The sequence below is a fragment of the Coloeus monedula genome (genome assembly GCF_965178545.1).
Source record: "Coloeus monedula genome assembly, chromosome: 17".
In the NCBI taxonomy this organism is placed as follows: domain Eukaryota; kingdom Metazoa; phylum Chordata; class Aves; order Passeriformes; family Corvidae; genus Coloeus; species Coloeus monedula.
The window spans coordinates 910002-936360 of record NC_138797.1 but is presented as its reverse complement, the minus strand read 5'-3'; the positions used below and the strand labels follow the sequence as shown (position 1 = coordinate 936360).

Here is a 26359-nt window from a genome sequence, read left to right as displayed (position 1 = left end):
GCTGGGGAGGGGATGCTGTTAAATAACCCCGTGCAGCAGCAGAGCAGCAGCAGCAGCGTTGAAGCAGCCCGTGGTGCTGCAGCTGCAGTGGGAAGTGAATCCTGCCCCTCCTCTGCTGGGCCCTGCTCTCTCCAGCCCCTGGTCTCACATCCCTTCTCCTCCCATCCTGCCTCTTCCATCCTGCTTCTCTCCTTTGTCCCTTACCCGTGGTGGCATTTGCTTTCAGAGGGGGACAGGGATGTGCTCCCGCTGAGGAGTGGGCTGCCAGAGGGGTTCCCCGTGGGCTCTCAGCATCTGTCCTCTTCCTCCAGCTGCAGGGAGGTCTGCGAGGGCTCTGCCACACCGTCCCTGAGCCATGGTCTAGGAAGCCCTGGGACCATGAAGGGCTTAGGAGACAACAGAAGCCGCCATCTCTCCGAAAACCTGGACTCCCCTCAAGACTCTCTTTATGCCCCCCAGGACAGGAACCCTTATCTCCTCAGCCCCACCGACTCCTTCGCCATGGACCCCCGATTCCCGGCCCAGAACACCGTCCATGGGGACTGTCTCCTTCCGCTCAACAACCAGATCTCCAACAGCAGCACTTTCCCCCGCATCCATTACAACTCCCACTTCGAGGTCCCGGATGACAACCCTTTTCCGAGCCATGCCCAAGCCACAAAGATCAACCGCCTGCCTGCCAACCTCCTCGACCAGTTTGAGAAGCAGCTGCCCATCCACAGGGACGGCTTCAGCACCCTCCAGTTCCAGCGGAGCGACGCGAAGCACCGGAGCGAGAGCCCGGGGCGCATCCGGCACCTCGTGCATTCCGTGCAGAAGCTCTTTGCCAAGTCCCAGTCTCTGGAGGGCCCCACCAAGGGCAACGTGAACGGGAAGAAGGGGGCGGATGACGCCAAGCAAAACCGGAGGAGCAAGAGCAAGGACCGGGCGAAGACCTCCGAGCCCAAGCGCAGGACCCGGTCCAACATCTCCGGCTGGTGGAGCTCTGATGACAACCTGGACAGCGACACCTGCAGCTACCGCAACCCCATGGGGCTGATGACGCTGGGCCGGCAGCCCGACCACAGCCAGCCAAAGTACTTCATGCACGCCTACAACACCATCAGCGAGCACATGCTGAAATCCTCCAAGAGCAATAACGACCTCAAGGTCACCCCTTGCACCAATATCCCCATCAACAACGACTCCAACTACATCAAGCGGGGCTCCTGGTCCACGCTGACGCTCAGCCATGCCCGGGAGGTGTGCCAGAAGGCCTCCGCCACCATCGACAAAGCCTTGCTCAAATCCAAGTCCTGCCACCAGGACTTGGCCTACCACTACCTGCAGGTGGGTGCTGCGGGGGAACACGGGGTGCTCCGTGCGGGGAGAGCACAGGAGTTCAGGGACATCCCCTCGGTGGGCACCCGTGTGACCTTATCAAACATCTCCAGATGGTTCAGCTGCCACCTCAGGTCACGCTGCCAGGAGAGGGCTGGGGAGGGCCCTGGGCACAGACCCCTACTCCTCCTGCAGGGACACAGGTGCTGATGGGGTCCATCTCCCACAGCTGCAGTGCTGCCCCAGCACCCCCGGTCCCTGTGCTGGATGGTGGCAATGTGGGGTGGAGGGGACATGCCATGGCACCCCACCCCCTGTGCTGGGTGGGATCCCATCTCCTGCAGGCCCCCCACGTGTCCCCACTGCCTGCCCGGGCCCTACAGGTGCTGGGGGACACTCCTGGGCAGGCAGGGGTGTAGCTGCCACGTGTGGCTGTTTCCCAAGTGCCCACACAGCCGGGAATGCTGAGGGGCCACCTCTCACACCGGACACAGCTCGCCAGGCCCCCGTGGAGACCCCTGTGCCACCCCCCAGGGGCTGAAGGTCAGCAGCACTAACTGACACTCAGCCCTTATCTCCACGCATCGCAAGGATGTGCCGGCGTGCCCAGTCAGCCCCGCTCTGCCCAGCTTCCCTGGAGCACTGGTAGGACCGGCAGCGCCTCGCTGCTCGCCCGCGGGGCAGGGCTGGGGCAGCAGGGCACTGCCAGCCCCGCTTGCATGGCCTGCATGGCTGATGCTGGTTTGAAACCCTGGCACCGACAGCTCCAGGGCTGTGGCAGGTTCCAAAAGCAGCGCTGGAACGGCATGAACCTGGTTGTGCCCTGGAGAGAGGAATGGAGACAAATAAGCCAGGCCTGGGTGGGGGGGAGGAGGGGACTGGTCTGTGTATGTAAATCTCCAGCATCCTTTTAATGCAGAGGTGCCAGGGGCTTCCCTGGCTGTGCCCAGCGGGCTTAGAGGCTTTGAAAAGCGATGAATTATTGAAGCACACTCGGCTTCCAATACCTTGCTGGCCAGGGCTGCAAATCAAATTTCCAAGGGACTGAACTGACTGCATCAGGAACACCAGCAGGGAAAATCGTCTTGGCCTGGTTCCTTTTTCCTTGCCCCTGCTCCTTCCAGTTAAGCATTTGAGGTTAAAGAGCTGCAGCCAACCTCTCCAAGGGCTCTGCTCCCCTCAGGCTGCAGCGCAGAGCCCGGCAGGCAGCCCCGACAGCCCCTGGGCTCTGGGGTGCACGGCTGCCCTGCTCATTCCCCCCCATGTAATGAGCCTCCGTTTCTCGACAGCCTGACGCAGGGCTGTGGGCACAGCTGGGTGGCACGGGCCTGGCCAGCAGCTGGGCAGCCCCACCGCTCAGCTGGGAGGACACGGGTGCCCCGCGGCAGCCGAGCGAGTCCCCGCGGAGGTGGGACCAGCCCCTCAGCCCCGGGCCGACCGACGCAGGCAGCGCCCAGGTAGGGATCTTGTTTTGAGGAGAAGCTTTTGCCCAGCTCCCTCCCACTCTGATCCTCCTGGGACCACTGGCCAGGGGCAGCAGCCTGCGCCACCGGACTTGGAGCAGGTAGGGAGCAGCCGACAGCCACGACGGGCACGGCTGGAGGGGCACTGGGGGACACCGGGGTGTGACCAACATCCCCAGTGCCTGGGGCAGCCCCTGGGCTCGGTTCACCAGCAGCTCACCACCAGAACCAAGACCCCGGGCACCCAGCCCCGAAAACACAGTGCCCGGTGCCCCCACAAGCCAACAGGTCACAGGTGCTTGGGCTCACCTTGTCCCCAGGTGTCCAGTGCCAGCCCCAAAATCGGGGCACAGGGCTCAGGCACCTCATGGGAGGATGGGGTCGTTGTATCCCAACCCCTCCTGGGCACAGGAAGGGTGATGGAGAAGTCACCTCTGGAGCTTGTGAGTGGGAAACGTCCTTTTGCAAGGCCACATGTCCCCGGTCACACCTGGGGACAGGGCGAGCCCACTCCCTCCGTGTGCCGTGGGGTGGAACAGCAAGGATCTGCTTTCCCAGTGCCTGGGGGGGCACAGGGGCCCTGCCCTGCTGCAGAGGGGGCAGCTGCCACGCAGAAATGCCCAGTGGGTCCCAGTGGTGAGGGGACAGGAGGGAGGGCAGGAGGAGTGGGATGGAGACAAACAGGACACCGCAACCTCCAGGCTGGGTAAGCCCCCAGGGCTATTCACCTCTCCTGCCCCATTTGAAGGGTCTGGGTATTTTGGGGATTCATCAGGAACTGTTGGGGGTCCATGTGATGTTTCCAGGCCCTGGAAACATCCATACCCAGATGTTGGAGTTGGTGATCACCCAGCTCCATGCCCAGCCCTGTCCCATCAGAGTAGGGGTCTCTCAGGATCAGTCCCTAGGGTGACACAGCTCCACCCTTAGAGCACAGTCCCCAAGGAGGGAGGCCATGCTCCCCATCCCCTGTCCCCCTGTCCCCATGGGCCCCATATGCAGCTGAGAGCACAAGGAAAGAGGCTGGGAAGCTCCTTGGGGTGGGAGATGCCCCAGGCAGGAGTGAGCAGGAGCTGTGGATCCGCAGACAGCACCGAAGGGACGGGCAGTGTGGGGGCTCCCAGGGAACAGTCACCATTAACCTGATGCATCATCCAGATCAGCCTCCCCAACCCCACCTACAGTCAGACCACACCAGGGCATCCTTAACCCCCAGGAGCCCTGACAATAATTCATATTCCAGAGTGGGTGGCCTGTTCAGTGCCAGCTGCTCCACGATGCTGAGCACCTCACGCCAGCCCCACCGAGCTGCCATGGGGCAGGAATACAGCCCAGGTCCTTCCCAGAGGGTGCCCTGCCAGAGGGACAGCCTGGCTCCTGCTTTCTCGAGGACCTGGCGGTGTGCCCGCAGCAGTGGAGCCTGTGCATGGCCCGTGCACCCCTGGAGCGCTCAGCAGGGCCTTCCTGTGCTGCATGTCCGTGTGTGCGGGGCTGGGCTGCATGGCAGAGCTGGCACTTGTGTGGTGGAACCCCGTTTGCTCCTTGAGTCTCTTCCCCCTGACGTGCCCCGAGCGGAGGGAGCGCTGCAGCTCCTGCCAGAGCCCAGAGTGGAGCTTTCCCCGTCCCCCAGTCCCCGCTCTGTTCGTGCTCCAGGGATGGGGGATGCCCGAGGGACGCTTCCCCGTGCCCCTTCCCTTTCCCCTCTTTGTCCTGGGTGGCACTGCTGGCCAGTGACTGGGCAGCCCTTGGGGACAATGCAGGGTTGAGTGGAGCCCAGCTCCAGGGATGGACACGTGCCTGGATCCCACATCCCTGCACCGCTTGGCACCACATGGACCACGACTGGGCACAAGGAAGGACCCACGTCCTGCAGCCTGGCAGACCATCCCTGCTGCCCCCTCCTCACCTCCGTGCAGCCTCAGGGCAGGTGCATCCCCAAGCCCCCATGAAGTCTCCAGACCTGGGCATCCTCTTACTGCCCCCCCTTCCACAGCACCCAAAGCACCATGGGCAGAGCCAAGGCCACACCTGGGAGAGCAGCAGGAAGGGCAGCAGCAGAGCCCCACTGCCTGTGAGGAGCCTCTGGAGCTGCTCTGGGTGCCCTCATGCCCCCTTGGGCGTGACACACAGGCTGTGCTCAGAGCCCCGGGTGTCACCTGCCGGGAACTCTGCTGCCACCGAGGGGCTGCACTGGCCACTGTCCAGTCTGTCCTTGATCACAGAAGCTGCTCTGGGCTCGCCATCCCCATCGCAGAGCTTCAGACTATGGGACAGGCTCCTCACATCCTCCAGCAGAGAAGCACCCCAGAGGGCTCTGAACAGCACCCAAAGGACCTGTACTGCTTTTGCGGGTCCCCGAGGGCACCTGCTTGTCTTTGCAGGTGTGACACTTACAGACACTCGTCCCACTCTGTCCCAGCGGACTCTGTGCAGGCAGAGGTGGGACACGCTCCGAAGTGGGGCAGCGGATTCAGAGGGTGAATTCCTTCCCCTTGGCTGCTGAACTGGAATGTGGAGCACCTTGAGAGCAGCTCTGTGTCCTGCTGCCTTGCCAAGGCGCAAAGCAGAGGAGAGGCAGGGAAAGGAGGATTAAGGCAGCTTGGCCAGGACCAGGCGCTGTCACAGGGAGGCTGTTCCTGGGAGAGGGACAGGTCCGTGTGGGGCAGGCAGTGCTGGGGCTGCACCAGCAGGGAGAGACACGCTGGGACTGTCTTTGTGCTGCCGTGCCCAGAGAGCCCGAGGCCAGGGGGCAAATGCAGCAGCCATGGCAGAACTGAGCAGCCCCCAGCCCGTACCCCCGAGCAGTGGCAGCAGAGCAGCTGCAGGATCCTGAGGTCTTAAAGCCCTCTCTGTCCTCAGCTGAGCCCAGCACCCTCACTGCCCCACACCATCCAGCGCTGGCCCCGCACAGGGACAGCTGGGCAGTCCCTGTCCTGCAGTCCCTGTCCTGCATGGCCCACTGGGCTGCTGGCTGGCCCTGTCCTCCTCAGCCAGGGGCTGCAGCCAGCCCTGCCAGCCCTTCACCAGCCCTGCCTGCCCTCACCAGCCCTGCCAGCCCTTCACCAGCCCTGCCAGCCCTTCACCAGCCCTGCCTGCCCTTCACCAGCCCTCCCAGCCCTCACCAGCCCTGCCTGGCCCTTCACCAGCCCCATGCTGGCCCAGACCCCACAGGCAGGAGCTGCAGCTCACCTTGAGGAGAAGGCAGACAGTAAAATGCAGTCTCCAGCCAGCCGTGACACCAAAGTGACAGATAAAAAAGTGATTCTCAGGGTCCCTGTCTCCTTTAGAAAGGGTCGGAGCCAGGCATCCCAGTGACCTGTGGGATCTTTCCTGTGGCAGGACTCAGCTGGAGCCAGCAGGGCTCCTCCTGGCCTCAAGGCCACCAGTACAGACAGAGGCTGGGGCAGAGGCAGCACTCACACCCGGCAGGGAAAGGGTTCTCGGCTCTTGCATTTATTTACAAGGACCTGACAGATGACACCCACAGCCCCTGAGCTGGACAGCTGTGTGAGCAGCCAGCCTGGGAGCCATGGCCAGGCACGAAGATGGCAGGAGCAGAGTGGAAAGGGCTGGCAAGATCCACACCAGCAGCAAGTGGGGCCAGGGAGGCCTGGCCAGTGTGCGTGCCTCATGTGGAAGACTCGCTCCACTTCGGTCCCCAGCTGGATCTCACACACCTGGATCAGCCCTGGCTCCGATCCACATCCCCCAGGAATGTGGGTGCTGGGTCATGGGCGCACTCCAGGCGGGGGCCTGTCACCAAAGCAGCCCCAAGGGTGGTTTGGGGTCTGTTCCAGAGTGGACACATGGGGCAGGCTGGCGGGACATGGGCTGAGCCTCTGCTCCTTCGGGCAGGAGAAAGCCCTCGGCTGTGGTGTGTGGATTGAGCCTGACCTGGACACAGCCTGCAGAACTGAGCCTCATCTGAAGGTGCTGCACCCCAGCAGCATCACACACAGCCTCAGACTGGCTCTGGCTCCCACGGGAGCCCTGCTGGGAGCAGGGATGGAACAGGCACCACACGGCTCTGGCTCATGGCAGCTGCAGCACAGCCCTGTGTCCCCAGAGCCCTGTGTGAGCTGTGGCTGCTCAGTCCCATGGCTCCCTGGGCAGCTCCAGCAGCTCCATTTGGCACAGCCAGTGTGGACGCTCTCCTCAGCACAAGACCTGTCACTGCTCCCCGCAGCATCCCCAGCTGCTGCTGGAGCAGTCTGGGCTGCCCTGGCACTGGCACTGGCACTGGCACTGGCACTGGCACTGGCATGGACACTGTTGCATCCTCACGTCTGGCCTGGCTGCTCCTCGGCCGTGTCCTCGAGGGCCGGACAAAGGCCAGCTGCAATCCAAGTGAGCCACAAAGCCAAGGCTTGCTCCTGGAAACTCGGGCTTCCCCATCTTTCTCCTGACCTGTCCCACACCACATGTGCCTTGTCCTGGTCAGTCCTGGGCACTTTGGCTCTGCCTCAATCCCCAAACCACAAACCCTTCGCAGGATGGGCAGGCAGGGTGGTGGCTACTGTGGCTGCTCAGTGCTTCAAGCCTCCCGTGGGACCATCAGCTCTAGTGAGGGAACAAGAGGCCATGTCTGCTTTAAATTAACTGTGGAGTCGTCATCTTGGTGGGGTTAGAAGTGCTTTTCATGCCCAAGGTGCTGCTCATCTCTCTGCAGAGAGGCCAGCAAAAGGTTTGTGTGCCCAAGCTGCTCTAGAGGGACTTGTGAGAGCCTGACTTGGTTCCAGAAAGTAATTTCAGCCACTCAGAGTCACATTCAACTCAGAAACCTTAAAGAGCCCGTGAAGGCCTGGGCTCTGACCCCCCCAAGCCCTGCTCCACAACAGCACTTTATGTTCAGTGACGTGGTCTGTGCGATGAACAGCCACATCCAGCCCTGTCCCAGTGCCCCACACAGGCCCAGTGAGACTGTCCCTCTCCCCCTGTTATGCCTGGCATTGTGCAGCTTGTCCTGGCTGTGGGAGCATGTCTGGGATGGAGGTGTCCAGCGGCGGGGAATGGCTGTGATGTGCTCAAACAGAGGCCACCAAGCCAAGGGCTGCCTGGCATGAACTGGTAAGGGAGGGCTGTGATGGAATTGTGTTGCTTATTCCCACTACACTCCAGGGGAAGGTCCAGCAATCTCCCCAGTTCCCCATGATCCTACAGGTCCCAGGATCATGGGCGTGTGCCATCCCTCACATCTGCTCACACTCCTCTTCCTCCTGCAGGTGCCTCAGGGGGAGTGGAACAACACGCTGTCCCGGGACAAGGACAGCGAGATCCCGTGCCGGCGCATGCGGAGCGGGAGTTACATCAAAGCCATGGGGGATGACGACAGTGAAGACTCAGAAACCAGCCCCAAACCATCCCCGAAAACTGCAGCTCGGAGGCAGAGTTACCTCAAGGCCACCCAACAGTCCCTGAGTGAGCAGAGCACCACACAAAGGTAACACTGGAGCTCCTCTGGGAGCTCTGCATGGGTCCTCAGGGCCATCCTGGAGCAGCCCTTGGGGTCTGGCCAGCAGCAGCACCCCACAGAAGCCCCGTGTGGGATCAGAGCCCAGCAGGGCTCCTGCACCCCAGCTCTAACAGAGAGATGAGGAGACAAGCGGGACAGGAGAAGATGTGGCGGAGGAACAGAGAGAGCTCCCCATCCTGGTGATTCCCAGTAGCCCTGGTGTTAGGAGCTGCTCCAGGTCCCTGTCCCCTCAGCCATGGGGAGAGCACTCCTCTGATGGAGCTGTGGGGATTTCCTCTCTGAGCATCTTCTGCTCTGGGGGAATGCAGAGATCCCAATGCCAAGATGCCACTTGGACCTGGAAGCTGCTCACCCGGCATGGCTGAGGGCACTCGGCCCGCTGGGGCTGTGCCTGGAGCTGCTCTGCTCCAAAGGTTTCCAGGGACCCTGTGACCAGCCAGAAGGTTGGCACACTGGGCTGGATGATATCCTGAGGAGTTGAGAGGTTTGGCACCAGGTATTGAGGGAGGAGGACTCACAGTGGTTTGAACCAGACCAAGCCGGGGGAGCAGAGCAGGAGCTTTGCTGGGCCAGAGGCGGCTCCTGCAGGACGGGCTCTGTGTGACCCGGGCAGTGATGCTGTGTCCTCAGCAGCTGCTGCACATCCCGGGACAAGGCACCTGGGGGCTGTCAGTGCTCCGAATGCTGCAGCTCGGGCGGCTGTGAGTGGTTCGGAGGGACAGGAAGGAGCAGGAGCCACTGGGGGTGAACTGCTGAGGCTCAGCACACAGAGGGAAGTGGGATGCAGGCAGTGTGGGGACCCCTCACAGAGCCTTCACACTGACATCAGGTGCTGCTTTCTGCTGGGAGATGGTGACAAAATCAGCTCTGGGGAGCCCTGGAAATGCCTGCTCTGGATCCATCCCTGTTCCGAGCCTTCACATCCACCTCAGGGGAGCAGAGTGCGGCCATGGGGTCTCTGGTGAAAAATACCACATAGAGAGTCTGGGGCTCCTTCTGCCCTGGGCATTGTCCATCCAGACCACGTCCATCGGGATGTGGCCTGCCCTGAGCCCTGGGCGCAGCCAGAGCCGGGACAATGCTGGGAAAGGTCTGGGGAGCGGCGGGACCGCAGGGATGCGGCCGCGGGGGGCTCTGGGCAGGGCCCGTCCCTACAGGAGCTCTGCGGGGCAGAACCCTGCGGGGCGGAGGGGGCTCCGCTGCGGGACCCTGCCCGGGACAGAACCGGAGCCAGAACCGGAGCCAGAACCGGAGCCAGAACCGGAGCCAGAACCGGGAATGGAGCCGGGGCTGCAGCCGGAACTGGAGCTGGGGATAGAACCGGGACTAGAGCCGGATGCGGGGATAGAGCCGGGGCTGGAGCCGGGGCTGAAACCAGGGATAGAGCCGAGAATGGAGCCGGGACTGGGGCTGGAGCCAGGAATGGAGCTAGGGATGGAGCCGGGAATAAAAGTGAGGCTGAAGCCGGGGCCGAGGATGGAGCCGGGAGCGGAGCCGGAGCCGGGGATGGAGCCGGGAATAAAAGCGAGGATAAAGCCGGAACTGGGAATAAAAGCGGGGTTGAAGCCGAAGTCGAGGATACCGCCGGGATGGAGCCGGGATGGAGCCGGGATGGAGCGCGGCCGCCACCTGCTGACCGGCCCTGCCCGCAGCCCCGGGCTCCAGCAGCCGAGGGACCCCGGGCTGTGGCTGGGACGGGGCGGCCGCCGGGACAGACAGAGCCGGGGCAAGGCACAGAGCAAGCCACGAGCCGTCCCTCTGCGAGGGTCGCTGCTCCTGTCGGCCGCTCTGTGACTCGGTTTCCCCGTGGGCAGGCGGGGTGAAGGCCGGTGGGTGGCATAGGGACGCTGCCCACCCCAGGACGTGGCTGGCTCATGGTGCGAGCTCACAGACAAAACCCTCAGCACGAGGGAAAGCCGGCGGTCAGCAGAGAGCACAGGGCGAGGCGTGTCCCATGGCCCTTGGTCCCCGCGTGGCCTGGGTGTCCCCTCCATCTCCCCTGGCAGAAGGGACAATTCCCCACTCCCATCCCATCCCGGGATGGACACTTCAGAGTCCCTGTGGGATGCCCACGCACTGCACAGGGCGTGCCCTGCCCTCAGCTCTGCTGTCCCCAGGCAGGTGACGATCAGACCTCTGTACCCACGGCCCTGGCAGGTGTGGGGGAAGCGGCACCATGAGGGCCTCTGTTGGGATCACAGGCAATTCCAGAGGGAGACGTCCCACAGCTGTCCTGGGCTGACGATGTCCCCCACCATGTGCACCCAGCCTGTGACCAGCACTCCTTCACACACGGTCTCGTGGTGGGACAGAGCCCCAGGGGAGCCCCATCCTTCCCCATCCCTCCCAGCCCCGTGTGCCTGGTCTCAGCTGAGGGCTGCGCTGGGTCAGGTTCAGTGAGAGCCCTGCTCTCCTCCTGTGCAGAGCCTGCTGCTGTGCTCCACGACCTCGTGGCAGTTTCTCCCAGGAAAGCTGCACTGGAAATACTGATCCCCTGCTCGTGCAGCGGTGTCATTCCAGCTAGGTTCCCACTGGACTTCTTCCAGATAATCTTTTGGGTTCCTCTATACAACTGTAAATATATGTGTCTTGCAGTTGTTTCCAGTTGCAAAGTTCACAAAATACAAATTAGAAGTCATTTCTCACCCTGCCTCTCCCTGCTTTTGCGGCAATCCAGGCAGTGCTGTGGCTGGAGGCCAGCACAGATCCCACATGCTCCCTGGGGCTCAGCTGGACTGACTTGGCACCTGCAGTGCATTCCTGGGGGCAGTAGAACCCAAAACCTTGTCCCCTCTCCTTCCACTGCACCCCGCAGCCCTGTCCCTGTGTGCCACGCCCGAGCCAGGGGCCGGCAGGGTGGGGAAGTGCTGCCTTCTCCCGGAGCCCAGCAGTGGATGCGGTGCCCAGCATCGTCTCCGTGCTGCCTGTGCCTGGCAGAGGGGCCATGGGCATGGGTGGTCTGGTCATGGGCAGGGGTGGTCTGGCTCTGCTCCAGCACTGCCCCAGCACTGCCCCTGCTGCAGGGACACCCTCACACCCTCTCTCTGCTGGCAGGAGCCTGGACCGCCTGGACTCTGTCGAGATACTCCTACCTCCGAAGTTCCCGACCTGGGAGGAAGAATACAACCAGATCTCTGACAGTGTCAACGAGTCCAGCTGCATCAACCAGGTGAGGTGCTGAAGTGCTGACCCACTGTGCTGGCATGGCCAGCGAGGGAGGAGGCCAGCTCAGGGGAGAAGGAGCATCTTCTTCCCTCTTCAAAACAAGGCACTGGCTGTGCTCCAGGAACTGCACAGGCTGTTCCTGGCAGCTTTACCAAAGTGTCATGGCCAGCTCTTAATCAGGATTCCTATTAGACCTCCTTCCTGCAGCTTTGCCTCCTCTCACACTGCTGGTGCAGCCAAAATCCCTCTGCCACAGGTATGGTAGCCCAGAGGGGGCCCCACAGCGCTGGGAGAAGCTCAGGGCTGCTCTGGGTGCAGGGTCTCACTGTGTCACCCCCCAGAACCATCTGCAAGGCTGTTCAACCTTGCTGCAAGCCCCTCATGCCCACTGGGTGGGTCCAGAGCCAGGGCCAACCTCTCCTGGTGGTGTCCAGCCTGGAACCCTGCAGGGTCACCAGGGACAGCCACCCTGCTCAGCTCAGGACCTCACCCCTCATGCAGCAGACTGGACCCAGGAACAAGGTGCCCGTAGTTCGGGAGGCCGTCCTGCCAGCCAGCTGGAGATGTCTCTCTTGGATATTCCTGGGCCCCATGGCAAAGCCAAGGATGCCTGTGAGGTGCTAGCAGAGGGTGGCAAACCCCTTGCCACAGGGTGGGTTCATGCCCCGACCAACATTTGGGATGCAGTCGATGCAAAATGGGTCTAACTCCCCATGCTGTGGTCGTGGGTTACTCTGGAGCTCCTCAGGGCTGGGATTGCTCTGGAGCTGCCTCACAGGCCGGAGATAACCGGTGCAGGGACGAGCCTTTGCAGAGGTCCCGTGTGCTCATCTCAGCCCTTTCACCGTGGGGCAGCGATGGCTCCACAGCTTTGCCCAGCGAGCCCGATCACCCTGGGCCTCTGTCCCGTCTGTCCCTGTGTGTCTGCATGGGGACATGTGCCCACACAGCTGCTCTGTGTGTGCAGGGGGGCACAGCAGCGGGGTGGGCATCAGGAGCCCCAGGGTGAGGGGGGTAAAAGGGCATGTCCTGCCCATGTTCCCATCCAGGTGTGGGGGGCTCTGAGCCCCTTGGCTGGAGTCTCCTGGTGCCCCAGAGCAGTGGGAGCCCTTGGAGGGGAGCCAGGGGGGAGCAGGGGCATTGCTGGGCATTGCTGTTCCCTGTGGTTGGTCCTGTCCCTCGTGCAGCAGCAGCAATGTGCTGGGTGTGTCAGTGCACAGCGGGGTCAGGACTGTTGTGGCCTTGTCCTCTGCGTGTCAGTCCGTGCTGAAGCCAGGTCTCTGCTGGAGACTGGGTCTGTGCTCTATCCATGTCTAGAGCTGCTTCCAGGAGCTGAGTGCAGCACCCCCATGGAGACATCAGGAGGGACTTGGAGCTGAAGGGTCTGAGCAGCCCATCATGTGCCAGGAGCTGCCCAGGCAGCCAGCCCAGAGCCAGACTGGTGGCACTGGGATGCTGGGGGCACACTGACTGCCACAGCACCCGCTCACATGTGGGGCTGCTGCCATCACATGCACTCTGCCACTGTCCCCTGAAAACCAGAGAGTTCAGCTGCAACTGGTTGGGATTGAGAGGCCTCCCACAAACTGCACGTCTGTTGATCCAGGATGGAGCTGGTTCATCCACCAGTGCATGCTGGTCTCATCCATCTCAGTGCCAGAGGTGGTTCCTGCCCTGCCCTCACTTTTGTGTGACCTCCAACACCTTCCTTGTGTGTCCAGCCAGACCCCAGTGTCTTCCCACATGGAAGCACCTCAACTCTGACAAACAAATCCTCCAGCTCCACCTTGCAGCCCTCTGGCAGTCCGGGGATCAGCAGGTGTGTGTGTCAGCACCCCCTGTCACACCAAGGGGGACAGAGCTGGTGACCCCAACACTGCCAAGCCCCACTGTGAGCTGTGCCCTGTGCAAGAGGGCCAGGCCCATCCCCAGAGCCAATTGGGCCTCTTTCCTCAGGTACACTTAGAACTTCCCGAGGGGCTCATCCTGGGCAGGTGGTGCCAGGCAGAGCCCTGAGGGCGGAGAGGAGGAGGAGGCAGGCCGTGCTCCCCCGGCAGGGCAGTGTCTGTCGGGGTCTGTCCGTCTGCCGAGTGTCTGCCGTGGCTTTGCTCTGCTGGGGAAGCAGAACAGCTTCTGTGTGGCTTCTTCTGGCGCGGGGACACAGCAGCGAGGTGGCCAGCCCAGCCCTGCAGGCTGAAGGACAGTTCCCCCCATGTGGAGCACTCGGACTGCCCACGCCCCTGGCTCTGTGGGCTGTGAGGTGCTGGCCAGCGCTGGGGGCTACCCAGAGCTGCTCCATGGGAGCCACAGCCGCCTCGTCCAGCTGCCCCTGTGTGCCGAGGGGTGTCCCAGCACAGTGTGATCCCAGTGTCCCCTGTGGGCATACATGGATATATGGTGCACACAGCAGGCCGAATGCTCAGCAGCTTCTCCCGTGGTTGAGGTGTCCTGTGGAGCTTTGCCGTGTCCGTGCCACTGTCTGAGGGGCCTGTGTGGCCTCGCTTGGCATCTTACGAGCTCTGCAGTTTGTACTGAAGTGTCAGCAGCGGTGGCCCCAGGGGACGGGCGCCCCGCTCCCCTTGTCCTCGGTCCCTGTGCAGTGACTGTCTGTGTGAGGGGCTCCCCTGTTCTTAGCCTTTAACCTTCTCCAACTCTTTCTTCCAGATCTTTGGACCCCCCTCACTTATCCCTCAGATATTTACCCATGGAGAGCAGGTATTGTCCCACTGGCATTTCTCTCATCCTTCCTCACGGAGCTTTCTGGGGCCAGCCTGGGCACCCACAGCAGGGTGTGAGGCAGGCTCTGGGGTCAGCCCATGCCCAGGCCAGCAGCAGGAGAAGGAAAAGAGGAGGAGAAGGAGACAGCACTCCTGCCCTGGGCACTGCAGGGCAGCTGGAGAGCTTGAGTCCTCGGCCCAGCAGGGGCTTAGGGACCGTCAGTTTTAGGGGGAAAGCAGATGAACTTCTTGAGCTAAACCTCATGGACTCAGATGCTGGGCAGAAGCAATGTCCTTGAGTGCCAGGAGAAAGAAAGGGCCAGGAGAGATGGATGTGGGCAACAGGGCCAGTCTCAGCATCTCACCTGTATTTCAGAACAGTCTGCTCTGGGCTGGGTCTGGTTTGACCTGGCTGAGCCTCTCCCAAGACCAAGTTTGCCCAGCAGCTGCCACAGGAGAGTGAGGCAGAGCTGTGAGCAGGGGGCAGGGAGGTGGGGGCAGTGGCAGAGCTCACCCCTGGCCACAGCCAAGCTCTCGCCTGGCTCTCACCAGGAATGGGGCTGGCATGGATTCCGAGACCCAGCCTAGGCAAGCGTGGGGGCTGTCCCCCAGCCCACACCTCTCCCCTGCTGTCTCCCAGTGTTGCCCCCCGAGGAGCAAGCTGCCCTGGTGGGTCTCACACCTGAGGCTGGGGTGTCCCAGCTGTGCTGGGACAGGGGCCCTGGCAAAGGCTGGACTGGGATTTTGGCCACACGTGCTCTCAGCAGCAGGACTGGGGGTGTTCCACAGGCACTGTGCCGGTGTCTCACCTCCAAGGAGGGGCCCCTCTTCCCTCTCTCAGCAGAGAGCCCCGGGCGCCCTGTGCCCCAGCAGCACTGACCACTGACTACTGACCGCTGACCACTGACCACTGCACCTCCCGTCCCGCTGCCGTGAGCGGGACCACGCAGGAGCGGCCGGAGGGCGAGGAGCAGGAGGGAAGGGAAGGGCGGCCGCAGGCGGGGGCTGACTGGGGCTGCCCCTGTCCCCGTGCAGGCACCCGAGCCGGAGCTGGGGGAGCAGTACGAGCCCGTCTGCGACTCCACCTACAGCGAGGCCGAGTCGGCGGCTGCGGAGGTGCTGGACCTGCCTCTGCCCAGCTACTTCCGATCCCGGAGCCACAGCTACCTCCGCGCCATCCAGGCGGGCTGCTCCCAGGAAGACGACACGGGCTCCGTCCGCTCCATCTCCCCGCCGCCCACGGGCAGCCTCAGCGGCAGCAGGACCCTGCCCACCAACAGCAGTGAGTGCAGCGGCGTGGGGGGCACGGGGCGAGCCAGCGGGGGACAGGGGACACTGCTGGCACTGCCTGGGGGCTGTCGAGCATGCGGGGCGCTGGGCTCGGGTACCTGCATCCCCAGCCGTGGTTGTCCATGACTTTTGGGGGCTTGTGCCCGAGAGGATGGGCAGCAGCTGATGTGGGTGCTGGAATGGCAGGCGGGCTCTGGGCGCTGTATCAAAGGAGGTGTGACCAGCAGGTCAAGGGAGCAAATTCCCCCTGCTCTGCTCTGCTCTCGTGAGGCCCCTCCTGCAGAGCTGCCTCTGGCTCTGGGGCCCTCAGCACAAAAAGACATGGAGCTGCTGGAGCAAGTCCAGAGGATGCCACGGAGATGCTCCAAGGGCTGGAGGCCCACTGCTCTGGAGACAGGCTGAGAGAGGTGGGAATGTTCAACCTGGAAAAGAGAAGGCTCCAGGAAGATCTTAGAGGTTAGTGAGGTGCTTGCACAGGGTGCCCAGAGCAGCTGTGGCTGCCCCTGGATCCCTGGCAGTGTCCAAGGCCAGGCTGGATGGGGCTTGGAGCAGCCTGGGACAGTGGAAGGTGTCCCTGCCCATGGCAGGGGGTGGGACTGGATGAGCTTTAAGGTCCTTTCAACCCAAACCATTCTGGGACTCTGTGATGACACATAGAGAGGCCCCAACATCCCTAGTTCTGGGGTACAAACAGGTCTTGCACTGAGTTTCAAGGCACTAACGAGCCTTCCCAAGCCCCAGAGCCCCCAGCATCCCTGTGCTGAGCCGTGGCAGCATTTCCATGATGCTCCAGGTCACTTGATCTGCATCACTTTGCATCATTTTCTCTAAGGCAGCCTGTGCCCTTCCCGGCTCTGGCCAGCCCCAGGTGAGGCTCAGGTGTAACACAAGGTGTGAGGAGCTGAGAGGTGCCATCCTGGGGATAATTTTGGGAACTGGTTAGAAAAGGTGATACCTTGGTGTTCCCAGACATGGTAGTTCCTGTACATGGAGCAAGGCAGATGCCAGAGCAGGCAGGAGGAATGCAGCACCTGCCCAGGTGCTGTGCAGGCAGCATGTCCTGTCCCCATGGGGAAGCCGGGGTCAGCACCAGCTCTGGCACCAAGGGGAGTTCAGAGCAGCCTCAGCTCATCTGCTGTGGGCAAAGCTGGCAGAGCACTGGGGTGGGCTGTCAGTGGGAGACAGGCACATCCCAGCTCTGGGCAGAGTGGGCACTGGGGAGGGGGCACCAGCAGCCTTCCTGCCTGGCTCCAGGCCTTCCCCCCCGAGATATGAGCATGACCTAACATCTCCCTGCAGTGGTCTGAGCTGCAGAGGCATCCCAGTCAAGGTCCACAGGATGAGGCAGGAACTGGAAGAGACCCCCTGGGATGAATGGGCTGTTTGCTCAGCCCTGTCCCTCCTTCCTGCCACCCTCTCCACTCTGCTTCTGTCCCACACTCTTCCCACCTGGCTGCCCCTGTCCCACAGCCCTCTCCTTGCTGGCTCAGCACTGCTGAGCTCGGTGCTGCCAGTTCCAGGCTGACACCGGGCAGCAGCAGCAGGCACAGCACAGAGGGGGCTTCCAAAATGGGTGCCACCCCTCTCTGACATGACCCTGCACAGTTCTGCTGGCTCCCAGGGCATCCCCCAGCCCTCCACGTTGGCTGCTGAGGCTTGGGCGGGGGGGGAAGAGTTTTGGCAGAGGGTTGGGGAGCAGGGAGGAGCATCTGTGGTTGTGCATGCACAGGATGTGGGAGGCAGGAGACACATCTGGACAGCACTCACACCCCTAATCAGCCATCTGGGCTCAGTTCCCCTGCAAATCATGGAATTACTTTGGTTGGAAAAGCCCTCTGGGACCACTGAGTCCAACTGCTAACCCAGCACTGCAAAGCCCACCACTAACCCATGTCCCCAAGTGCCATATCCACAAGTTTTTTGAACACTTCCCAGGGATGGTGAATCCACCACTGCTGTGGGCAGCTGTGCCAGTGCCTGACCGCCCTGTCCATGAAGAGGTTTTCCCAAATATCCAATCTAAACCTCCCCTGGTGCAACTTGAGGCCCTTTCATCTCATCCTGCCCCTTGTTACCTGGGAGCAGAGCCAGATCCCCACCTGGCTGCCCCTCCTGTCAGGGAGTTGTAGACAGTGAGGTCCCCCCTGAGCTCCTTTTCTCCAGGCTGAGCCCCTCAGCTGCTCCTGGTGCTCCAGCCCCTTCCCAGCTCCGTTTCCTTCCCTGGACGTGCTCCAGCCCCTCAAGGTCTTTCTTGTCACAAGGGTCCCAGAACTGGACACAGCACTTGAGGTGCCTGAGCCATGCCCAGCGCAGGGGACAGTCACTGCCCTGGTCCTGCTGGCCACACCATGGCTGGTACAGGCCAGGCACCCTTGGCCTCTTGTCCACCTGTGCATTTTCAGCTGCTGTCATCCAGCACCCCCAGGGCCTTTTCTGTGCATCCCTGAGGCTCTGAGTGGCTGGTGGTGTAGGAGAAGGGCCTCCCAAGCAGCAGGTGGCAGCTCGGTGGCATCAGCCTGGACCAACAGGGAGAAGTGGGTGCACTGTCACCTGCAGGTGTAATGGTCACTGATGACCTCTGCTCCACACAGGGCTCTGGGATGACACAATTAAGAGCCCTCACCCAAACACGTCCCAGGGACGCCTTTCTTCCTCCAGCATCCATGCACCAGCCCAGAGGAATGGGGACCACCACACTTTTGTGTCTGTAGGGACACATCCTAAAGAAGCACCAGCAGCAGCAGTGCTGGGGCCAGCACAGGCTTCTTGTTTTTTGAGGGCCATGTGGGGGTTGGATGCTAAAGCAGAGGGATCCAGGCACTGTCAGAGGGCAGGAGGAGGGGCAGTGAGCTCCATGCCGGCTGTGTGGGGAGCACGGGGGAGAGCCCTGACAGCTGTCACACCCCTGCCACGCCAGTTCCTCCCACTGATGCCTGTGTCACCGGCACATTACAAGGCAATTAGCTCCCATTTGACAGCCAGCGAGACAGATGATGAGCTGCCCTCGATCAGCCTTAAACAAAGCTTTGTGCCTTGCGCAGCCGGAGACTCAAAAGCCCCAGTGGAACCTATTGCTCTAATTGCCAGGCGTGCGGTGACAGCCGCGCCGGCTCCCGAGCACCACAAAGGGCTCCCCAGCCCCAGCTCCTGCTTATTAGAGGCAGCTCTGGGAATTGCTTGTTTAATAGACTGCTTGTAATGCAGAGTGGAATATTTGATGTCCAGGGGAAACAGGAAAGCAGAGGTGAGCAAGCAAATACAGCAGGAAAGCTCCCACCGAGCCAGTTCTACCCGAGCTCTTCCCAGTCCTCCTTGTGCCATCTGGTTACACCACCCTTGCTCAGAGCATCCTGCTCCCAAAAAGCTCAGGTGTCCAGCTCCTTATCCTGTGTCCAGATCTCCTGCAGGGAGGCCAGGGCTGCACACACCTTGTGCCCATCCATATACCAGAACTTGCCAAGCCCAGGCTGGGCAGGAGAGCACCACCTGGGAGAGATACTCCCAAAGGTCAGGACAGAACAGCTGCCCTCTGCCTCTCATCTGCTTCCTGTCTTCTTTGTATTGCTTTCGTTTCCCTGTTTATGACTAAATTAGAGAGCTGACTTCCGGGCCCATGGCTCTGCTGGGGACCCTGCCCTGCCCCAGGAGAAGGCAGGTGCCAGCCCAGTCCCCTGGCACTGATGCTCTTGCAGGGGCAGCAGGGCTGTGCTTAGGAGAATGGACAAAGTGCCTGCACCCCTCATTGTGCTGGCCCAATCCCCAGGGGCTGGCTCACTGTGGGACGTTTCCACGGCTTCTGGGAAAGTCGTGTATCTTCCTCCTCCTTCTCCTCCTCTGTGTGCCGTGATCCCGGGCTCTGTGTAGGCAGGCAGTTTCTGTTGCACTCCTCTCAGCTGTCATGGCCTTCTCTCCTGTGTGGGGAAGCAGCAGCGATGGGAAGGCACAGGGAGCTCACACCAGGCCAGGAGGCATTGCCAGCCAGGGGTGAAGCACCACTGCGGCCCCTCGCTAATCCCATCGGCCTGAGCTGACCCCACACGGCCTTTGGGAGGGACTCTTATCATTCCCTTCAGATTTTCTCCTTCTTTTTGACCTAGATTTCACGTTCCAGAAATAGCTTTCTCTGACATACAAGCAGGAAAGGGATTAGAGGGAGAGTGTGTGTGTGTATGTGTGTGCCAGGGAAAGATTTCTGTTGCATGCTCCATCAGTGTTTGCAGAGGAAAAAAGGGCACGTACACACATTCTGTGATGCCTTCATGTGTCTGTGGGACAAAGAGAAATTCATGACAGCTGTTTCTGTCCACATTTGCCAGTTCATTTTTCACCTCTGATCTTTCCCTTGTTATTATGGAAACTCCACCACCGCCCTGTGCCCAGCCAGCGCTCCCTTCTCCCCAGGAAGCTGTGCCATGGGCACAGCCCTGCTCTCGGCTCCACCCCCAAACCCAAACCATCTCTGTCTTTATGTGCCTGGTGCTCTTTGCTGCCAGATCTCAGCGCTCCCACGGGCAGCACCCAGGCTGTGAGCTCGCTGCCTGCTGCAGGCACGTGTCTGGCACCCAAAAGCAGCTGCAACGGGTTTGAGCCCACAGAAATGCCACTTGCCCAGGTCCCTGGGAAGGGGGGAGCTGCAGCCACGCTGTGTGATGCTGTGCTGGCACAGACACAGGGGAGGTGAGCACAGCTCCAAGGTCCTGGCCAAGCCTGCCTGCTCGCAGCAGGGACCATCTACAAAGGAGTAGAAACAAAGGCAGCTGTCAGCATTTCCCTTTGCTGATATGGTCAGAAAGACAAGTCCTTGTTGCTTGCTTTTATCAGTTTTGATAGCAGGAAAGGGAGTTGGTGCTGTCCTTGTGGGAGAGGAGAATCCAAAGCACCAAGGGGTGCCTCAGCTCACTCAGAGCCTCTGGGAGGGCAGCACCAGGAGTCTGTGCACGGTGCTGTGCTCTGCCCGTGAGGAGAGCTGGCTGGAGGGCAGTGTGCCAGGCACACAGACACCTGAGGTCTCTCCTCAGGTCAAAAGGCCTGGTGGCCTCCCCACATGCTGGCCATCCTTGTGACCCAGGTGAGCACAGAGCTGCCCTGACACCAGGCAGTCACAGGTGCCCCTTTGTGGGCCCGCTGTCGGTGATGCTCAGCCCCTCTGCAGCTCCCATGGCCACAGGGCTCGTGCCACCGCTGGGGCAGCCCAGCAGCAACCAGCGGTAGCCTTAGCTGAGACAGACACACACGTGTGCCAGGAGAGCAGGGCTGGGTGGGGTTGATCGAGGCTCTGCAAACAGCCTGGAGCATTTTCAGGATGTCAGACAGTGCAGGCAAATGAGGGTTTCTTTGTGTATGTCTTGGTTTGGGTTGCTTTTCTTCTCCTTCACGTTCTCTCATTATCTTTTCCATCTACTGAGCCATGACGTGGGTATTTCTGAGGGTTCAGGAAGAGATTGGCAGCTCAGAGCTACCTGGGAGACCCTGAACTGAAAACAAGTTTCCGTTTTTCCTTGGTAGGCAGCGGAGTGGGGAGGCCCTAGGCTGAGGGTCCCAAGGCTCAGGGCTGACTCTGTGATCAAATTGTCCTTCAGCCCCATTGTGCTGCTGCTTCCCAGAGCAGAAGCAGCAAATCTGCAGCAATTCGGTCGCTGAATGCCGAGGGCGGCGGCGGCGGCTCAGCCCTGCCTGCGGAGCCGGCAGCGCTCGAGCTCAGCGCGCTGTTTCCCACGGCGCTTTGATCGCTCCTTGCTGCAGACCACCCCTTCTCCGAGTGCTGGGAGCCCAGCGAGCCATCAATAAATCACAGCATCAAGGAGTGATGGGAGCAGCGAGGGGCCGGGGCAGCCCACGTGCTGCTGGCAGGAGCCACGCGGCAGCACCGCTGCTCGCACAGCCACGAGCCCTGCCCAGGGCCGGGCACTACCAGTGCCCACGCCACGCTGGGCTGGTGGGCACCTTCTGCTCGTCTCGGCCGGCCGCCACACAGAGTGGCTCTGCCCTCGCAGAGCTGTTCCCAGCCCCGGTCCACGGGAGCCTTGCGCTCAGCTCCGTGTGCCGGCGCAGGATCTCAGGGAGAGCTGGATGCTCTTCCAGCACCCTGCGTGGCTGTGCCCAGGGTGCAGACCCGGCAGGTTCTTCCCGCAGCCCGCACGTTGTGCCAGCCCTGCTCCCCTCCGCATCTCCATTCTCCATCAGCCCTGCTCTGGCAGCCCCAGGGGAGGCACAAAGCACAGCCCCAACACAGCGCCCGCACCCGCTGAGGCTCCCCTCCCTCTCCCCGTGCCCAGCGGGGCAGAACTCCACTAGCAAATCTGGGACCAGGGGAAAACACCCACAAGGAAAACCTCTTCGTCCCACTTGTTTCTTTCCCATGTATTTCCCTCTGCACCGGGGGGTTCCTCTCCGCGATGCTGCAGGAGGTCCTGCACCCGCCGCCCACGGGGGTCCCACCGCGCCCGCTCCGGGGGCTGGAGCGGGAGGGATACGGGAGGGATGTTTCAGCCAAACGCACGTTTGCGCGTGGGTGGGACCGCGGCCGCGCTGGGGAAGATGTCACCGCGGCTACCGCGACAAGGAGACAAAGCTCCCGCGTGGGGTGGGAGCGGCTCCCGCTTTGTTCAGCAGCGCTCGGCTCCCCCCGCGGCAGCGGCGGTGCGGCAGCGGCGGTCCCCGCCCGCGTCCCCTCTCGGCAGCGCCGGGCGTCCCGAGGGTCCCGGCCGAGCCGAGCGCGGCCGCCGCGTGTCCGGCGGGGCGGAGGGACCCGCGCGGCCGTGGGAGCGGCGCGGGGCGGGGCTCGGGGCGGCGCCGGTGCCGGGCGCGGGGCGGTCCCGGGGCGGGGCGGCCGTTTAATGCGCGGCCCCGCCCGGGCGCGCGGCCGGAGCGGCGGGCGGGCGCGGTGAGTGCGGCGGCGGCTCCGCGCGTCTCCTCCCTTCTCCAGCGGCGGCCGCACGAGCAGCCGGAGCGGCCCCGGATCGCGAGCGGCCCCGCCGGCGGCTCGTCCTCCTCTTCCTCCCCTTCGCGGGACCCAGGCCGGGCCGAGCGCCCTCGCCCCGCGCCCCCCCCCGTCTCTCCGGTCCCCTCCGCCCCTCTTTGTGTCTCCCATGGCTTTGTGTCTGGAGCTCCTGAGGCAATGTGAGTGACCGCGCGAGCGGGGGGCCGAGCCGGGCCCTGCATGGCTGCGGGCGGGGGTGCCGCCCCCTCCTCCCTCGCTGCTGCCGCTGCTCCGCCGCTTGCCGGGCCCGCCGCCCCTTCCGCTTCCCACGCGCGTCCCGGGCCTCCGCGGGAGCGGCGGGGCCGCCCCGCTCGGCTGGGGCTGGGCTGGGGTGCGGGGGCCGCTCCATCCTCCTCCTCCTCCCCCGCATGCCGCCTGCGCCGCGGGGAGCCGGGCCCGGGCGGGGGTGGGCGCTGCCCCGGTGCCAGCCCCGCTGTGCCCGTCCCCCGGGGGCCGTGCGGGGTCAGGCCGGTGCCCGGCCCGGTGCTTCAGGCCCTGAAGGAGTCCCTGGGTGCCGCTGGGAAGGAAGCGGCGCCTCGCTAAATGCGTTCCCCGCTGGGGGACACGGGCCCTTTCTTTGGAGAGGCGTTCAGATTCTCCCTCCCCTGGAGAAGAAAAGGGAATTGTCTGGGCGAGGCACGGAGCTGAAGGCTGACATTTCGCAGCGCAGCGAGCTGGCACCTCCCGGCCAGAGCTGGCTCTGAAAAGTCTCTTTTTTTAGCCTGGGAGAACAGGTCCTGGCTGAAGGTACCTGGTGTGGCAGCCCAGCCTGGAGCCGCCCGCCCTGTGCAGGAGTTGAGGCTGAATCCCTCGGGATTTAACCGCAGGTGCAGCTCGGCGTTGGTGTGCCTTGCAAGAGAGTGGGGATGTTAAGGTTGGTTGTGAGCAGTAAGTAAATGTAGCTCGTAATTTCCACTCCGGTCTTGATTGAGAGGCTCAAAAAGGAGGATTGTTTGCAGGATGCTGGTGGTAGGACTAATATTAGTTAGCCTGCAAAGACCTTGACCCCAGGGTGTGCAGGAAATGTCTTTGAGATGTGACTGGAATTAGGACCTCTGAATCCTAGGCTGTAGCTTGTCACTTGCGGGAGGAAAAGAAGAAAAGGGAGAATAAAAAACCCCACAGCATGTGGAATTGAATTCTAAAATAAATTCCGATCATGTGGGATGATAACAAGCCAGATTGCCAAGTCGTGTAAGTTGGCAGACTTGACTCCAGAGGGTCCAAATTACTTTGCTGGTAATTGCTCTTCCAATAGGCGTTTGGTGCTATGAAGTTACATGTTCTTGAAGGGGTGGAGAAAAGCATAGCTATTGATCAAATTCCGTCTGCTTGGCTTTCAGATAAAGTATTGATGTGTGTCCGTACCCAGATATTCAGAGGAGGGTTATCTGCAGAATTTGTCTGTTGTTGGCAGGCGTGGAAAACCTAAAAACTCATCTTTAAGGTGGAAATGCCGAACTGCCACATGCTATTTTTGCATCTAGCTTGTTGCTTCCATCCCACTTCTGTCGTGGCAGTGTAAGTTTGGGGTGCAGCTGGGGACCCCACGATCTGTAGTGTGGCCCTGGAAGTGCTGGAGTGTAACTACTGTGCACTGTGCCAGCCTGGAAAGGACAAGGAGACCCTGGGCAGCAAAGGTGATAATGGAAGAGCTTGGTTTCTGTGAAATGTGGGTTGTCTGTCTGTCAAATCCAATGGGATTTGGCAAAGCGCGATGTGCTGGGAGCCCCACAGGTCCCTGTGTGGAAGTGTAGCCAGTGTCCCAGCACACGTTGTCAGCTTGTTTTGCTCGCAGCTCTGTCTGTCAGTCATTGGGTAGTCGGGTGCTTAATCTGTGTGTGCAGTTTGGATTTGTGGACACTTCTGACTGCTCAGTTCCAGGTTATTCTGCTGCTCCATGGCTGCGTTCCTAGCTGTGCATGCTGCCAGAGCAAGAGAACTTTAAAAGCTTTTAATGGATAACTAATGACTGTCAGGCATTTGCGAACAGCTGTGTGTCAGTTCTTGTCTCTGTATGGATTTTCTTGTTGTTTGAGCCCAGACTGGGATCGTTTGGAGTGAACTAGTCGCTGGACTCTGTGAAAGTCACTCTGTGCCACTTTAATTTTTCTCGTAACCCACTTCACGCACACCTGCAGAGGGAAGCCTGCAGAGCCTCAGAGCAGCAGGGTTTGCTTGTGCCTCTTCAGCTGATACTCCTGCTCTGTGCAACCTGCACAACAGCCTCAAATATTTTTTAATGGATTGAGGAGGCATAATTGGATTCAGAGCAGTGCAAGTTACAAGGACATATGTGAGTTGGAAGGATTAAGGCTGTGCAGGCTGGTGGCCTTGTTCAAGAAAAATCCACTTTAATTTCTGCAGTGAAAAGTTGTCAGTGTGTTTCCTATCAGAGCAGATTTAAAAGGGAGGGGAGCAGTGCTAAGTATGATTGCCGTTTGCTGTGAAAGGCGATTAGAGTTCAGGCTGTCAGATAAAGTTCTGTGGGGGCTGGAGTTGGGGATGGTGAATTTGGGTCTCTCCAGAAGAGCTCATGGAAAAATGAGTTTCTTTCCCTTCTCTTCTGGTCTCCCACCTGGAGGAAGAAATGGGGTGCAGAATGACACCAGGGTTTGACATAAGCTGCCTTTAAACCGTCAAAAGTTAAACTATTTGCAGATGGGCCAGTTTAGGAGAGGAGAAAATATTTAGAAATTCTGTCCACTTCAATTTATCTTGCAGAATTAATTAATTGCTGGCCCTTTGGTGCAGATGGGTGCATTAAGTACCAACCTTCTGTCCCCTGGAGAAGCAAGAGGAACAACAGCCCCATGGCTGAAGTCCTGAGCTGGGCCTCAGCCCTGAGCTTCACTTCTGCTCTGCCAGGGTCTGGCTGGTGAATGCAAAAGGCACCATTGCAAAAGCATTTGTGATTTTCACTGAAAACAGTGAGGTAAGTGCTCAGATCCATCTGCCCACATGAGTTTGGTCTCTAATTAAATGGGCAACTTAAGGCAGGGCAGTCCCAGTGTCTGCATAGCTCAGCATGGGCTGCTGGTCTGCTGTCACAGAAGGTGACAAGCATTGCTGGTCCCCCAGGACTGGACACTTTGATTTCCATAGAGGACAGGGCTGTGGGTTATGCACTGCCAGGCCTCTTCCCAAGTTTCTATACATCTAGGAAGACAGCTGAGTTCTGATTCTCTCCTCCTTCCCTCCTTGGTGCTGAGCTCAGACTCGCAGTGTGAATTGCTGGTGAAGGCAGAGGGGCACGTGCACCTACTGGGACACGGGCAGGGTGCTCGATGCCCATATAGGTGCTGCAGCATCACCTGAGCAGACAGGGCACGCAGGAACTGGGTTATCCCCACTGCTCTGCAGGGTCTCAGAGGGTGAAGTTTGTCAGCTCCTCTGGGAACACCAAGAACATGAAACCAGTCTCTAAGGGAACTCGCCCGAGCCAGGCTATAGCTCGGTGCATCAGACAGCAGTGCTCGAAAAAAGGAAACGGTGAATGTGCATAAGTTTTAAACCTTAGCACTAGTATTTGCATCAAGGATGTGTTGACAATCAATCTTGTGTATCCTATTTAGTGCTCTTCATTAAGACATCAAGGTTTCACTGCAGTGATCTTTTCTGAACCTAGTTCCAAGAGAACAAAGCTTAAGCTGCTGTTTTGTCTCTCCGGTTTGAAGTTTGACCAAGAAACTTGAGTGGTGAATGTTTCAAAGGTAAATTCTTACCTGTGGTGCCAGTCTGTCAGAGCTGGAATTAAAGTGGAGATCAGAAGTTGCTTATGCCTTTCTACTGATGCACTGTCATAGTGCAAGGTGATGTTTGATGAAAGCTGAAAGCTATTTAAGAGTTGATAAAAGGAAATTTTTATTGTGAGTTCTTTTCATAAGATTAGTCAAACTTCTAAGTATTATTTGTCTTGTTTTGTTTCTATTCTGAGAGTGGTTGAGATCTA

The 26359-nt window shown here is 60.7% G+C and overlaps 1 protein-coding gene across 5 annotated transcripts in view; it reads left to right on the top strand.

Moving 5' to 3' along the window:
- Positions 1-378: 378 nt before the first annotated feature.
- The window catches only part of DLGAP4 (DLG associated protein 4), a gene marked incomplete at its 5' end in the record, with an annotated part of 62501 nt that continues 36520 nt past the window's right edge, over positions 379-26359 (top strand). The window contains 6 exons of one of the 5 annotated variants that reach the window (XM_082292586.1): positions 379-1329; positions 2610-2777; positions 8006-8223; positions 11311-11425; positions 14086-14136; positions 15174-15420. In XM_082292586.1, the coding sequence (XP_082148712.1) occupies positions 379-1329; positions 2610-2777; positions 8006-8223; positions 11311-11425; positions 14086-14136; positions 15174-15420 (1750 nt within the window). Of the gene's footprint in view, positions 1330-1911; positions 1966-2609; positions 2778-8005; positions 8224-11310; positions 11426-14085; positions 14137-15173; positions 15421-22301; positions 22548-26359 lie in introns of those variants that run through there. The other 4 variants (XM_082292587.1, XM_082292588.1, XM_082292589.1 and 1 more) reach the window with 4 other exon arrangements.